Source organism: Labeo rohita, chromosome 13, assembly GCF_022985175.1.
Source record: "Labeo rohita strain BAU-BD-2019 chromosome 13, IGBB_LRoh.1.0, whole genome shotgun sequence".
Classification (NCBI taxonomy): Eukaryota; Metazoa; Chordata; class Actinopteri; order Cypriniformes; family Cyprinidae; genus Labeo; species Labeo rohita.
The window spans coordinates 33818649-33835063 of NC_066881.1; the positions used below are offsets into that span (position 1 = coordinate 33818649).

The window sequence follows — 16415 nt, forward strand, 5'->3', positions numbered from 1 at the left end:
TTTTCTGTTGTTATGGTTACCTGTGAATTTTTTAATCAAACTTTAAATTCGACTACGCATTGCGTTTTTATGTTCACATTATGTATATTCATTAGCAACACTATTTAAAAATGTAAATATTTAATTTAATAAAACTGTCAATTTATTAAATGTTCCAGGTGTTTCTGCATTAAAAAAAAAAAAAATTGAAATTCAGAAAAAGATTTGAAATCGATTAATAGATCTTGCTGACTTCAGTGTCACTTCTCATCTTTGAAAATCCTTCCAACTCTCATTTCAGTGAGCGAAAAAGTTTCTTAAGTAAAAATCAATTAATACATAAAACTGAGTGCAGATGGGTAAAACAAATGGGGTATTTAAGAAATAAATAACTAATCTCTTACTGAACTGTTGAGATGTAGCCAGAGGGTCAAAGTTTGTACCAAAACCAGTTTTATTGACAGTTCTGAGGCTTCTTGATTTCAAAATAATAGTAAACATGTTTATAACTTTCAGGTAGAACCGAAGGAACAACACCTGTTAAACACTTAGCAATTTATATGAAATACAACAGCTCAAAACTGAAGAAGCAAACATGTTAACAACATGCAACCATTGTAACACATGAGTCTTACACTAAAATACACCAATAATTTGCCCAGTCAGTTTGCAAAGTCCAACATGCACATGAAAGGACACGCGTTGCATCTCGGAATCTCACACCATCGTATCATCTGGGTCCAAATGCGCCGCCGCCCTGCTGGTGAACACGTCAGCCAGCATGTGTTTGGGAATCTCGGATCCGCGCACGCGTAGGGTGTAACACGCGTCCTCCACCTTCCCCAGGCTCTGCCGCAGCGTGTGCAGTTTCTTAGACACCTCGTAGGGTCCCGTGTTGCCGATGTAGGAGAAGCCGTCGTGGATTTCCCGCAGGAAGCCGCTGAGCTGGAAGGGCGTGTCTATGTCGCCGTTGCCCACGCTGCTTATGCACATGCGCATCAGCTCGCCCGTTAGGTCCGCTACGCCCAACAGGTAGTCGGTCGGCGTTATATGGAAGGTCAATACGCTCGGGCCGGTCCATGCAACCTCAGCTTCACCCTTCAGAGAAAGAGATGAGCAAACAATATGTTTCTACTGCCAAAAATGGCTTTTGGATTATTATTTTCTATTCTAACTAATAAATGAATGGCTAATCAGTGGTGACTCTAATCTTCAGGTTGACCAATAGAGAGCTGCAGTAATGTATTTTTGTAGTTTGTAGTTATGTTGGAAACATAATTTTTACGAGTCAAACACATGAAAGCCACAGCAAAGTTGTAATTATGGGTGGGAAACTCTAAACTTTCTTTACAATCCATGTTTTTGAGTTAAGGGCGTCAATAACAGGGTTTCTGCAGGTTTTATAAAAGAAAATTTAAGCCTTTTTACGACCTTCTTAAGACTAAGTAAGGAATAAATTTAAAGGAATATTTCACCCCAAAATGAAAAGGTTGTTATCGTTTACTCACCCTTATGTAGTTCCAAACCTGTAAGATTTTCTGTTAAAAGATTTGTAGAGAATAACCAAACAGTTGCTGGTAGTCATTGCTTTCCGTAGTATTTCCCCCCCATACTGTGGAGTCAATGGCTACCAGCACATCTTTGGCTACCAACATTTTTCAAAATATCTCCTTTTGTGTTCAACACAAGAAGAAATTCATACAAGTTTAGAAAAACTTGAGGGTGTCCTTGCTCTTGTTTTAAGCATAAACTCATTTTTTTACACTTCTTATCTTTATTTTGCATGTCAAGTAAATGTATCTTGATTTAAGGATTTTTAGAGGAAGATGTTTATTTAAGAAAACATGATGGATGCAATGAATACAGTCTATATTGGCAGCAAATTGGTTAAATTAATGAAATTATTTTCCATTTACAATAAAACATAAGGTAAAAGGAACAAAATATGATAGTTTTGTAAAATAGAACATACACTACCAGATTTCGTGTTTTTCTGCTCACCAAGCCTGCATTTATTTGAACCAAGGTACAGCAAATACGGTAAAATGTTGAAATATTTTTACTATTTAAAATAACTGTTTTCTATTTAAATATATCTTAAAATGCAATTTATTCCTGTGATCAAAGCTGAATTTTTAGCATCATTACTCCAGTCACATGATCCTTCAGAAATCATTCTAATATTATGATTTACTGCTCAAAAAAACAGCGATATAATGTAACATTATAAATGTCTTTATCACCACTTTTGATCAATTTAAAGCATCCTTGCTAAATAAAAGTATTAATTTCTACAATTTTTTTCTCAAAACATAATAATAAATAAATGAATAATAATAGTAATAAGTATACCGATTCAAAGCTTTTGAATGGTATAGTGTATAATATTACAAAACCTATTATTTCAGATAAATGCTGAACTTTCTATTCATCAAATAATCCTGAAAAAAAAATGTTTTAAATATTGATAATAATCATACGTTTCTTAAACAGCAAATCAGCATATTAGAATGATTTCTGAAGGATCATGTGACACTGAAGACTGGTGTAATGATGCTGAAAATTCAGCTTTGATCACAGGAATAAATTACATTTTAAAATACATTCAAATAGAATGCAGTTATTTTACATAGTAAAAAATATTTCACAATATTCCTGCTGTATTTTGGATCAAATAAATGCAGGCTTTGTGAGCAGAAGAGACTTCTTTAAAAAACAAAAAAACCTTTTGACTAGTAGCATATAACAATTAAATTTTACAGCACTTTCATAAATTGAATAAAAACTTTACGATTCTTGCATGTTTTGTTCGTGATAATATTGATGCACACAACATTTATGAATTTTGAAGCCAAAATACAATTGCCACAAGTAAAGCTAAACAAAGGCTATAAACGAACTACACAATGGTTTCTGACAACTCTTTCAGTCCTTATTTAACACTTTTGGTGTTCACGATCAAAAATGATCTGTTTTTTAAAAATTGCTTGTAAATTGATTGTTATGCTATATTATCACCAAACATACAGCATTCAATCTTTTCGTCATCTTGTTTTCTTTCAATTAAGACAGGTTTTGTATTTCTGCTACAAATGGCAAGAAACTTACACGTTATTTTTTGTAGACCAGACATTTTTGACACTACAAGTGTGCCACTTTGATAAAGATAAAAGCATTTCAAAACATTCCAGGTTAAACATTAAAGCACACTACTGTGGAAATGATGGTTTTTGAGGAAAACATTTCAGGATTTTTCTTCATATAATGGACTTCATTGGTGGCCTGATTTTGAACTTACAAAATGTAGTTTAAATGCAGCTTCAAAGGCTCTAAACGATCCCAGCCGAGGAAGAAGGGTCTTATCTAGGGTCATTTTTTTCGAAAAATAAAAATTTGTATACTTTTTAAGCACAAAAGCTTAAAGTTTTCGGCTTTGAGTCGTTCGTTTATCACGTGACAGCGCCATAAGATGAACGAATGACTTGAAAACCAAGAAGACTCAAAACAGGTGAACTGATTCTAATACAGAACCTAAAAGGATGTTGCGCATGCGCGACTGAACGAATCACTCCCCAAGGCGACTCATTCTTTCCGAGTCACATTAAAGATCCATTCAAAATGAACGAATCATTCAAGAACACGCATCCTGTGCTACACAAGCTTTTGTGCTCAAAAAGTATACAAATTTTTATTTTTCGAAAAAAATGACCAATTGTTTCGATAGATAAGACCCTTCTTCCTCAGCTGGGATCATTTAGAGCCTTTGAAGCTGCATTTAAACTACGTTTTGGAAGTTCAAAATCAAGGGCACAATTGAAGTCCATTATATGAAGAAAAATCCTGAAATGTTTTCCTCAAAAACCATCATTTCTTTACGACTGAAGACAGAAAGATATGAACATCTTGGATGACAAGGGGGTGAGTAAATTATTTGTAAACTGTTGTTCTGGAAGTGAACTTCTCCTTTAACTGGGATGCGTTTTTTTCATATTTTATGTAATATTACCAAAATTATCCATGCAAAAGCTCAGATCAATAAGCCTTACAACCAATCTGTTTCAAAAAGAAACACAAAACATGTGCTAACTGAAAGAAAACAAGTTGACAAAAACACTGGTGATAATGTATAATGAGAGGCTGTGAAAGTGACTAGTGAGTAGATGAGTTTACCTGTTTGTTTAATAACATTTATTGTCACCAGCAACCTTAGTAGTCCCATATAACCACTTGTTTTCATTTTTCAAGACAAATAAAAGCTTTAAAAAAGAATCTTGAGTGGGGTGTTATTGATGTATTTCATGCCATGGAATAAACGCAAAAATATCTTGAGCTTGTGTTCACCACAGGCATATTTTAACACTATATTTAAGAGTTGAATTACAAACAAAACACCTAAAAAACTGAGAAATTACACATGCCCCACAGAGTGGGCAAACATTTTCCCCCAAATTGGTCCAGTGCATTTAAAAATATCTCAATTACAGAGAGACGTGCAAAGCAGGCAGCCACCACTGCTTCTAAAAATGGCAGCAAAAGATGGAGCGATTGTCAGCTATCTGATAAACCTGGTGAAAGTGCTCTTGGGAACGAAGCGCGTCTGTTTTGGCAAGACAACACTAAGGAGGCCGTGTTTATATTAAGACGGATGCATAATGTTGATTTCAAAATACCTTATTATTTTCTCTCATGAAGACCAGACGAGCGTTGATTTCCTCCAGGCTGATGAGCGAGCGATGTTTGATGAAGTGATGGAAGGACACGGCCTCGACATACTCCTGAATACCTGGAAATAAAACAAGGACACTCTCTCCATTATCACGGTTGAGTCATTTGATAGTGCTCAAAGAGTTCATTTGATTGTTTTACAACACTTCAAAAAGCCCACGCTCATTTATTTCAATAATAGCTCAAAATAAAAGCATGCACTATGATAAACCCGCTGTTTTGATTATCTGAATCTGCTTAGAGATTAACTGAATAACTCATTATCAGCCAATAACAAGAGCGTAGGTTTGATTTTGGCACTGGTGGGGACATAACAGCAGACAACAGACATTTAATTGTTTGATTAAAATTATTGCTATGGACAAGTTAGTAGTCGCTGGATATTGCAAGATGTCAAACAACAGATTGATGAGTAAATCCAAATTATATTAATTATAATATAAGTCAAACACTCAAGTAAGGTGCTGTTTTTGTCACTCTTCTGATGCTATAAAAATGTACCTCTACAGGGTGGGCCATTTATATGGATACACCTTAATAAAATGGGAATGGTTGGTGATATTAACGTCCTGTTTGTGGCACATTATAAGTGGTCAGAAACTTGTAAATAACTCATGAAAGAATAAAGTTACATTAAAACCAAGCACACCATTGTTTTTCTTGTGAAATTCCCAATAAGTTTGATGTGTGATGTATCCATATAAATGGCCCACCCTGTATATTCATCCTATGTGTCCTCTTATGGTTTAAATGTATTATTATTATTATTATTATTATTATTATTATTGTTGTTGTTGTTGTTGTTAACCTGGGAACACATCCCTTATGAACATGGTTTTATTTTTATTTTTTATTTTTTATTTTTTTTTAAAGAAAAACAGCAACAACAACAACAACAACAACAACAAAAAACATGGTTACTAGACTTTTATTATAGTAAAACCATGGCTAATTTTCTTAGGGGATTTGTATTGTGTATTCCTGCCTTACTGTATTGCCTTAATGATTTAATGTTTTCCATGTTTAATGAAAAACTGATTCGCGAACCCGCTCCGAAATCCCAATCAAAATCAAATAATTCAAAACTGCTCTCCAAAATCCCGACCTGAATCAAACGATTTGCGATACGCGATCCGATTGAATCATTTCGCTAAATGATTCGCGAACCCGCTCCGAAGTTCCGATCTAAATCAAACGATTCGCGATCCAACCGAACCATTTTGCGAAATGATTCGCGAATCCGGTTCGCTCCAAAGTTCCGATCTAAATCAAATGATTCGCGATCCACGCTCCCGATCTGAATAAAATTATCTGCGATACGCGACACGATCCGATTGAATCATTTCACGAAATGATTCGCAAACCCGCTCCGAAGTTCCGATCTAAATCAAATGATTCGCGATCCATGATCCGCGCTCCAAAATCCCGATGTGAATCAAACGATTCGCGAACCGACTGAATCACTTCGTAAAATGATTCGCGGATCCGGCTGCTCCAAAATCCCGATCTGAATAAAACGATTCGCGATACGCGATCCGATTGAATCATTTCGCGAAATGATTCGCAAACCCGCTCCGAAGTTTTAAACTAAATCAAATGATTCGCGATCCACGCTCCAAATGATTCAATCGGATCGCGTATCGCGAATCGTTTGATCAGATCTGATCAAACGATTCGCGATACGCGATCCGATTGAATCATTTCGCGAAATGATTCGCAAACCCGCTCCGAAGTTCCGATCTAAATCAAATGATTCGCGATCCATGATCCGCGCTCCAAAATCCCGATGTGAATCAAATGATTCGCGAACCGATTGAATCACTTCGTAAAATGATTCGCGGATCCGGCTGCTCCAAAATCCCGATCTGAATCAAACGATTCGCGATATGCGATCCGATTGAATCATTTCGCGAAATGATTCGTGAACCCGCTCTAAAAATCTGAATCAAATAATTCGCGATCCGACTGAATCATTTCCCGAATGATTCGCGAATCCGGCCACTTTAAAGTTCCGATCAACATCAAATGATCCGCGCTCCAAAATGCCGATTTGAATAAGATAATTTACGATACCCGATCAGATTGAATCATTTCGCGAAATGATTCGCAAACCCGCTCTAAAGATCTGAATCAAATGATTCGCGATCCGACTGAATCATTTCGCAAAATGATTCGCGAACCCGCTCTAAAGATCTGAATCAAATGATTCGCGATCCAACTGAATCATTTCCCGAAATGATTCGCAAATCCGGCCGCTTTGAAGTTCCGATGTGAATTAAATGATTCGCGATCCGATTGAATCATTTCCCGAAATGATTCGCGAATCCGGCCACTTTAAAGTTCTGATCCGCGCTCCAAAATGCCGATTTGAATAAGATAATTTACCATACGCGATCAGATTGAATCATTTCGCGAAATGATTCGCAAACCCGCTCCGAAGTTTTAAACTAAATCAAATGATTCGCGATCCACGCTCCAAAATCCAGATCTGATCAAACGATTCGCGATACGCGATCCGATTGAATCATTTCGCAAAATGATTCGCGAACCCGCTCTAAAGATCTGAATCAAATGATTCACGATCCGACTGAATCATTTCCCGAAATGATTCGCAAATCCGGCCGCTTTGAAGTTCCGATCTGAATTAAATGATTCGCGGTCCGATTGAAATGACTCACTCAAACTCACTCAATTGAATCACTTTGTCTGTTTACACAACCTTGCCAATACTACCGGCTTAGCTCGGTAGGTTTATGACATTAGCTGAAATAAGCTAAGCTAAGATGTGTACAAATAAAATATCAGTATTTGCATTACAAAGATAACATCTAATACAAATCTACAAACATTTTCAGATGAGGCAACTGGTTAAACCGGATTGAAATAGTTTGAACACTTAAGTTCAGTTGGTGACAGTTCAATAGGAAATCATTTGAGAGCATCCGGTCATCTCATACTATTAAAATACATGTTCAATAAGTCTGTATATAAATATTTGAGAAATTATTGTTGCATATGATTGTATTAGTCCAAATAGAGTGTTAGTCAGTGTAAAAAGAGCAAATGGAAGAAGCAGATGAACACAAAACAGCAAAAGATAAAGTTAAAGAGGGTCAACTTTATCATTCAACTGAACGGTGCATGTTTTAAGCACTTTGGTAATATCAATTGTACAATTTATTTCAGATTGTGTATTTATACTGCACATCTCTTCAAAAAACTATGCTTTTATAAAAAGCATCAAATGCATTTATAGTCAGTATTTTTCGTCTCTGTCAGATGATGTTACACTGACCTCTATATTTATGTCCCGCTCTTGTATAAACATCAAGCCAATAATGACAGGACGGAAGACTTTGTGATTAAGCTTTACTTTTGGAGTGGCAATTAACATCAAAGTCTTTCTTATCTGTCGCTCCCCGCTCACAGCTCTACTTGCATCCCAACGTGAGTCTCGGCTCCGAACGCGGCGGCTCTACGACGCCGAGCACGTGAAAGAGCGCAGGGCGTCGCGGTTCCCACAAACGCTCAACGTACAGAAGGTTTTGTTGTATTCTCAGGCTCAACAGGAAATGAGATAACATTATCAAGCATGAGATTGGAGACTCCCTTTGCAAGACATTTCTTTGGAGGTTAATTTGACAGAACAGTCACCTTACTGCATGTAAACACACGGAGGCTGCTAATCCAAAACACTAACTACAGCTCAACTTAGCTTAGGCTGTTTGACCCTTTTTCTTTGATTTCAGTTATTCTGAAAAACAAAAACCTTGTTAACAATACATTTAATCATTTATACAGTACAAAATATGTATAAAACATCCATGTCAGACTGAGCCAAAAGGCTGTGTGCTTGTGTCAAAAGGCTGTGCAATAGAGAATTTCGGTGCCAGGCATGAAAGAAAAGCGGCACTTCTAATACGGGTGATGCATTATCTTCATTTCTATCAGGAACAGCGTGTAGAAATCACTCCTCATGGTCACTGCACAGCAATGGCACTCCGTTTCGGATAATAAACAAACTGTGTGTTTGTCTGCGATGAACCAGGAAACTCTTCATGCAAGCATGCTGTCATCACCTTTTGTTGCTTAAATGTTCTGACAGTACCGAGACTAGCAGAGGAATAAATGGTTTCTATTGTTGAAAAGATAAAAGAATGATTTAGATAATGATGCCGCTTAAGTTCTAAAGTCATAATTATAAATTATATGAAGTGCATTTAATTATTTTGGCTGAAATAAAACATGCATTTGAGGAAAAAACAAACAAACAGATTTTGGGACTGGTAAGATTTTTAATGTTTTTTTATTTTGTTTTTAAAGAAGCTTAATCGAGGCTGCATTTATTCACTCAAAAAATATAGTAAAATACTGAAATATTTTTACAATTTAAAATCATTGTTTTCTTTATAAACATATTTTAAAATGTAATTTATTGGTGTGATTAAACCTGGATTTTCAGCATCATTACTCCAGTCTTCAGTGTCACATGCTCCTTCTGAAATCGTTCTAATATGCCGATTAATTTTTTAAAATTATTATTTATATTATAATATATTATAAATATATTTAAATATATTTTATATATTAAATATATTATAAATATATTATTTATATTATTATTATTATTATTTTTATACCTGTGATTTTCTTTTTCAGGATTCATTGATGAATAAGCACTTTTAAAAGAACGGCATTTATAATATGCTGATTAATTTTTTTAAATTATTATTTATATTATAATATATTATAAATATATTTAATATATTAAATATATTATAAATATATTTTTATTATTATTATTTTTAAACCTGTGATATTTTTTTCAGGACTCATTGATGAATAAACACTTTTAAAAGAACGGGATTTATTTAAAATATCACATTTATTTTGTAACAATATACATTACCATTCAAATGTTTGCGGTTAGCACTTTTTTCTTTATTTGTTTGAAAGAAATTAATACTTTTTGTGTTAAACTGATTTGAAAAAATGTGATACAAAAGAAGTATTGTTAGAACAGATTATTATTTTGAATAAATGCTGTTCTTTCTAACTTATTAATCAAATAATTACTTTTTTTATTATGACACAATTAATAATAACAACAACAATAATAATAATAATAATAATAATAAGTAAAAATTGGCAAAAAAAGGAAAAAATAAAAAAAGAGATAAGCGTGAACAAAATAAGGAAAAAATGAATGAATAAATAAATAAATAAATAATACATACATATGTAAGAATTCTTAGTTTCCATTTTAAATCCTAATAAAAATCTTGTTTAGTGCTACTACAACAAAATGAACAATAACTGTGCATTAGGTGCACAATTGATGTTTACAGATAAAAATGGAAAATGCTAACTAAACTGTACAATGAACATTTACAAATAAAATTTCAGTAAATAACAATAACACTATTTTTTCCTCTATTACTCTTAAATCAATGCATAAAGTCTGTCCTTTTTTAAATCACTGTCTTTTATTGCTGTGTTTAAGTGCACTCATCTCATAAATAAGCTCATTCTGACAACTTGAAATCAACTTAAATTAAGCTGCTATTCAGTTAATAAACTCTTCTGATTACAGAAGGTCACCTTATCATCATATCACCTGTTTATGCACTAATGCCAGCTGCATTAAAATCTTCTGCTACCTCTTAAGCAGCTTAAACTTGATGTTAATCAGACCACCGCATCTGCGGCAATTACTGTCAAGTTCAGCCCTGAGCACCTTTAATGGCTTCTGCACGAACACAAGCTCATGAAATGCTTTCCCAACGCTTGAGCCTGAGGGTCACAGCCCAATAAAGCTCTTCAGATAATAAGAAAAATAGAAAGCTAATTAGTAGGTTCTGACCTCGGTCACGTTGCAAGAAAGACCCCGATGATTTCTCTGCGACTATAATCTAAAAATGACTTCCCCTCACCGCTAGATAACTGCAGAATTTGGTAGGTCCCCTCCCTGCCTTATCCACGCTCTTCTCAGAAGTTCGCAGACATCGTGTCTGCCCATTCTCCTCTTAGAAAGACAGAAATAATAATGGCTGCAAAAGCACAGTGACCTCTGAAACATTAAGCAATTTGAGATATTATGTAGTGGAGACCAACAGCACAAACTTGTGCACAATAGGAACAAAGTCTTCAAATACAACACACTGCAAACAACATTAGGATTACGAGACTGAAGTCAAAATATTTTGGGAATTAAGTCAATTATGAGAATAAAATCAGCAATATGAGATTGAAGTCAATATTTTGAGAATAAAGTAAAAAAAAAAATTAAAAAAAAATAAATAAATAAAATCAGCAATATGAGACTGAAGTTGCAATATTTTGAGAATAAAGTCAAGATTATAAGAATAAAATCAGCAATATGAGATTGAAGTCAATATTTTGAGAATAAAGTAAAAAAAAAGAAGAAAATCAGCAATATTAGATTGAAGTCAATATTTTGAGAATAAAGTAAAAAAAAAGAAGAATAAAATCAGCAATATGAGACTGAAGTTGCAATATTTTGAGAATAAAGTAAAAAAAAAAAAAAAAAAAAGAATAAAATCAGCAATATGAGACTGAAGTTGCAATATTTTGAGAATAAAGTCAAAATTATGAGAATAAAATCAGCAATATTAGATTGAAGTCACAATATTTCAAGAATAAAGTAAAAAAATAAAATAAAATCAGCAATATGTAGGGGTGTGACGAGACACTTATCCCACAAGACGAGACACGAGACTGGGTTCACGAGATCGAGACAAGATTTTTAAACTTTTCTTAAGAAATCCTCAAATATATATAGGGAAAATAGTATTTTATTCAACTGAAAAAGTCAATGCAAAAAAATGTAGTTGCATTTTGAACTTTATGAAATTAAACTTCCATTTTAATGAATTATATGCAGTAATAAACAACATTTAAAAAAGAGCTTCACGATTCTGGATAAATTGAGATTCCCCCTTGTTTTTAATAAATTGGAGACCATGATTCTCTCACGATTCTGGAGAAAAAAAGATTAGAAAACTAAACAAAATAACAATTTGCTAGTGGACAAACTGTTCATTGCTTAAAGGAGAAGTCCACTTCCAGAATAACAATTCACAAATAATTTACTCACCCCCTTGTCATCCAAGATGTTCATGTCTTTCTGTCTTCAGTCGTAAAGAAATGATGGTTTTTGAGGAAAACATTTGAGCATTTTTCTTCACATAATGGACCTCATTGGTGCCCCGATTTTTTCGAACTTCCAAAATGTAGTTTAAATGTGGCTTCAAAGGGCTCTTTTTTTTTTTGGGGAAAAATAAAAATGTGTATACTTTTTAAATACAGAAGCTTGTGTAGCACAGGTTTTGGTGGCGCGTTCATGACCCAATGCACAATGCACAAAGACTAAGAAAGTGCAAGTCAGTCAAACGCTGTTTACAAACAAAAAGCTACAACGATGTTGGACGATTCTGAAGTTGTAGGAGAAAATAAGATGGAGTTTTTCGTCATACTCTACCTTTTTTAGCCGGAGTACACAGACGATGAACTTAGACGTGATTCGTAGTAGTGATGGGAAGTTCGGATCATTTTACTGACTCGGATCTTTGAGTCTCGTTCAGCAAAATGAACAAATCTTTTTGAGTCATTTCGTTCATTTTAGCAAAATCAGCATCATGCGACAGCCCCATAAGATGAACGAACGACTTGAAAAACCCGAAGACTCAAAACAGGTGAACTAATTCCAGTACAGAACCTAATAGGATGTTGCGCATGCACGACTGAACGAATCACTCCCGGAGACGACTCGTTCTTCCTGAGTCACTATAAAGTTTGGTCAAAATGAACAAATCGTTCAAGAACGATCCATGGACGCGCATCCTGTGCTACACAAGCTTTTGTGCTTAAAAAGTATACAAATTTTTATTTTTTGAAAACAATGACCGATTGTTTCGCTAGATAAGACCCTTCTTCCTCAGCTGGGATCATTTAGAGCCTTTAAAGCTGCATTTAAACTACATTTTGGAAGTTCAAAATCGGGGCACCAATGAAGTCCATTATATGAAGAAAAATCCTGAAATGTTTTCCTCAAAAACCATAATTTCTTTACGACTGAAGACAGAAAGACATGAACATCTTGGATGACAAGGGGGTGAGTAAATTATTTGTAAATTGTTGTTTTGGAAGTGGACTTCTCCTTTAACAAGTCTGTTTCCTTAGGATGCACTGAAAGATTGTTTTAAAGTGATTGTAGATCTGTGACGATTTTTAAGAGCTTATTAAGTTGCAAGTTTTTGACTTGATATAATTTGACTATATGCAATAAGAGGTTTCGTTTTCTGTAAATATATAAATAATCAATCCACATGGACTTTCAAGAAGTTTCACGCACTTTTTAAACTTTGAATATACAACATTGAAATTCAAGTATTTTCCTGGATTTCTAGAACCTGTTTGAACCCTGTACTTAAGATGTTCTAAGAATAGTGCATAATATGTATAACATTATCTACTCATGTTTACAAATCTGCAAATATATTGTATTGCAATACAAATATTATTTAGTCTCATGACACATCATCTGTCTATTGTAAGTGTTTGTGGCCGCACCTGGTGTAAACGCTCTATGAAACTGGTGTAAATCTTCTCCTTTCAGTTCCTCTGCGATCTGTCCGATCTTCTGCCTCACACTGTCCAGTTTCACATCTGCCTCGTTCAGGATCTCCTCAACATCTGGAACGCTGGAAAAACACTCATGCTTATTTACACTGATTCAGCAGATGCTCCAAACCATGTAATTTTTCCGCATTTCATTAAAGCAGGAACAACTCTATCTGTTTATCTATCTTGCATTTGGGGACAAAATAAATAAAATTTACACTGGAAAACAATTATCACTTAAACACTGCTAGTTAATTTCACAAATAATTACATAGAAATGGCAAAGAAACACACTGAATTAAATGTGAAATTGTGAAATACAAAGGCAGAAATAGTATTTTCTTGTTAAGTGTATTCCAGTAATCCTTGTTTTATTTGCAACAGCAAAAAATATTTTTTGTATAAAATATATATATGTATGTATATATATATATATATATATATATATAATAAATAAATAAATAAAAAAAATATATACACACAGACACACACACACACACATACATATTTATATATATATAAATAAACACACACATATACATACATATACATATATACAAGTTTGTATATACAGGGGTTGGACAATGAAACTGAAACACTGGCCAATATAGTGTTGGAGGTTTCATGGATATGTTTGCACAGCCTGGTGGCCTATCTTCACTGATTGCACACTGCACCAGTAAGAGCAGAGAGTGAAGGTTGACTATGTGCACCCAATGGATCAAACATTGTACCCTGAAAGTAGTGCCTTGTATCAGGATGATAATGCACCAATACACACAACAAGGCTGGTGACAGAGTGGTTTGATGAACATGAAAGTGAAGATGAACATCTCCCATGGCCTGCACAGTCACCAGATCTGAATATTATTGATGGATGTTTTGGAAGAGCGAGTTAGGAAAAGTTTTCCTACGCCAGCATCACGTAGTGACCTGGACACTTTTTTTTTTTTTGCAAGAGGAGAATAGCTTAAAATCCTTCTGGCTACTGTGCAGGACTTATATTTGTCATTCCCAGGATGAAATGATGCTGCATTGGGCACAAAAAGGCTCAACAACGTACTAATTGTTTTTAAAAAAACAGGTGTTTCAGTTTTATTGTCCAACCCCTGTATATATACACTACCGTTCAAAAGTTTGGGGTCAGTAAGACTTGTAATAGTCTTTAAAGTAGTCTCTTATGCTCATCAAGGCTGCATTTATTTGATTTAAAAATATAAAAAAAAAAAAAACAGTAATATTGCAAAATGTTTTTACAATATAAAATAATGTTTTTTATTTTAACATACTTTAAAATAGAATTTATTCCTGTGATGAAAAACTGAATTTTTATCAGCTGTTACTCCAGTCTTAAGTGTCACATGATCCTTCAGAAATCATTCTAATATGCTGATTTATTATTAGAATGATCAGTGTTGGATAATATCAACAGTTGTGTTGCCAAATATTTTTTGGAACCTGTGATTTTTTTTTTTTTTTCAGGATTCTTTCATGAATAACAAGTTTAAAAAGTACAGTGTTTATTCAAAATATAAATATTTTATAACAATGTAAATTATTTATTATTAACTTTTAATAAACTTTTAATTATTAACTTAATACATCCTTGGTGAATAAAAGTATTAATTTCTTAAAAAAAAAAAAAAAAAAGAAACAATAAAAATGTACTGACCCCAAACTTTTGAACGGTAGTGTATATATGTGTGTGTGTGTGTGTGTATATATATATATATATATATATATACACATATATACAAGTATATACATATATACACATATATACAAGTATATACATATACACACACACACACACACACACACACATATATATATATATATATATACAAATATAATAAATATATACACACACACACACACACACACATATATATATATACACACACACATACATACATACACACATACATACATACGTACATACATGTATGCAGTATTTATTTATGCAGTGTGGTAGCATTTTAATTTATTGAATTAAAAATATATAGGCTTTTCCTTTCATTTAGAGCAAAAATATTTTTTCTTATTCACCCAAACAAATTAAAAACAAACAAATTTTCTGGGGGGGAAAATAAATCATGAATCTGACCTGGTGACTCTGTGAAGGAGGAATATGGTCCTTTTGCTCTCAATGGTGATATCTCGACTGATTTTCACCAAACGCTCATATTTATCATGCTTGGTGTCGAGTTCTTGCTGGAATACTGTCGAAGTGTGAAAACAAACCAGTAAATGTATAACATTCATTCATTTGTAGCGCTAAACACACCTCTGTCGCTCACCTTTGAAAGCAGCGATGACAGCAGAATTCGGATTCACACAATCCTCTGATTTCGGTCCAGCTTCTGTCTTTCGTTTTCGGTGGCATCCCTCGTCTGCGAGAACATTCAAAACATTTATACTAACATAAACAAAAGCACAACTCACCATTATCATAATCTATGAACAAACTACGGTGAAAGACGCAGTCAGGCTTTACCTTCTCGTTTACTCATTTTTGTAATGAAGTCTGTTTTAATGGACACGTGTGTTCATGGATGCACAGTAAACTGCTTTTATTTTATCAGCTGATTGTGGTTTTTAGTGTGTTTAAATCCAGCTGAACGCCTTCATCGTGAGTTTTCACATGTGCCTGTGTGATGACGTACTTCCTCATGTATGAAACCTAGAAACAACGTATTTTATAAATGTGCTCTCAATATCGTGTATTCCTTGTCAAAACAGCGTGTTGCTTGTGATTCCTTTTATTTTGAACACTGGCAAGCGAACGGACTTCCATTGTTTACACGGGACCTGCGCGTCTTAATTGCGTGGCACCGCACGGCATTTTGGGTAATGTAGTTTAGACTGGTCCATTGACTTATGAGGATGTTTTTAGTCAAGTAAGGAAAAATCATGTTTTAGTTTTCACCAAAGAGAAAGTGACTCTATTTTCTATTTAAAGGTTTATATTTCCCTTCTTTCCTGAAGACTAAAAAGGTTCGGTTTGAAATTCTGAATGTATAAGTGTATGAATGTAATGTCATTGTAATGACTTCCTCAGATACAGA

The 16415-nt window shown here is 34.0% G+C and overlaps 1 protein-coding gene across 1 annotated transcript; it reads right to left on the minus strand.

The window, feature by feature from the left end:
* Positions 1 to 390: 390 nt before the first annotated feature.
* Positions 391 to 16158, minus strand: tsnax (translin-associated factor X). The gene is made up of 6 exons (XM_051126986.1): positions 15845 to 16158; positions 15648 to 15740; positions 15455 to 15569; positions 13297 to 13427; positions 4650 to 4762; positions 391 to 1077 (listed from the first exon to the last, which is right to left on the minus strand). Exons 1-6 carry the CDS (start codon positions 15858 to 15860, stop codon positions 697 to 699), a joined length of 849 nt encoding a protein of 282 aa, XP_050982943.1. The 5' UTR covers positions 15861 to 16158; the 3' UTR covers positions 391 to 696.
* Between the last annotated feature and the right edge of the window lie 257 nt (positions 16159 to 16415).

Bases quoted from the DNA above. Each gene is read 5' to 3' on its own strand.
- tsnax (XM_051126986.1), bottom strand. The intron at 15,570-15,647 runs GTGAGCGACAGA...ACACTTCGACAG, and splicing joins TGTCATCGCTGCTTTCAAAG to TATTCCAGCAAGAACTCGAC. The intron at 4,763-13,296 runs GTGCGGCCACAA...TTTTATTTCCAG, and splicing joins TCATAGAGCGTTTACACCAG to GTATTCAGGAGTATGTCGAG.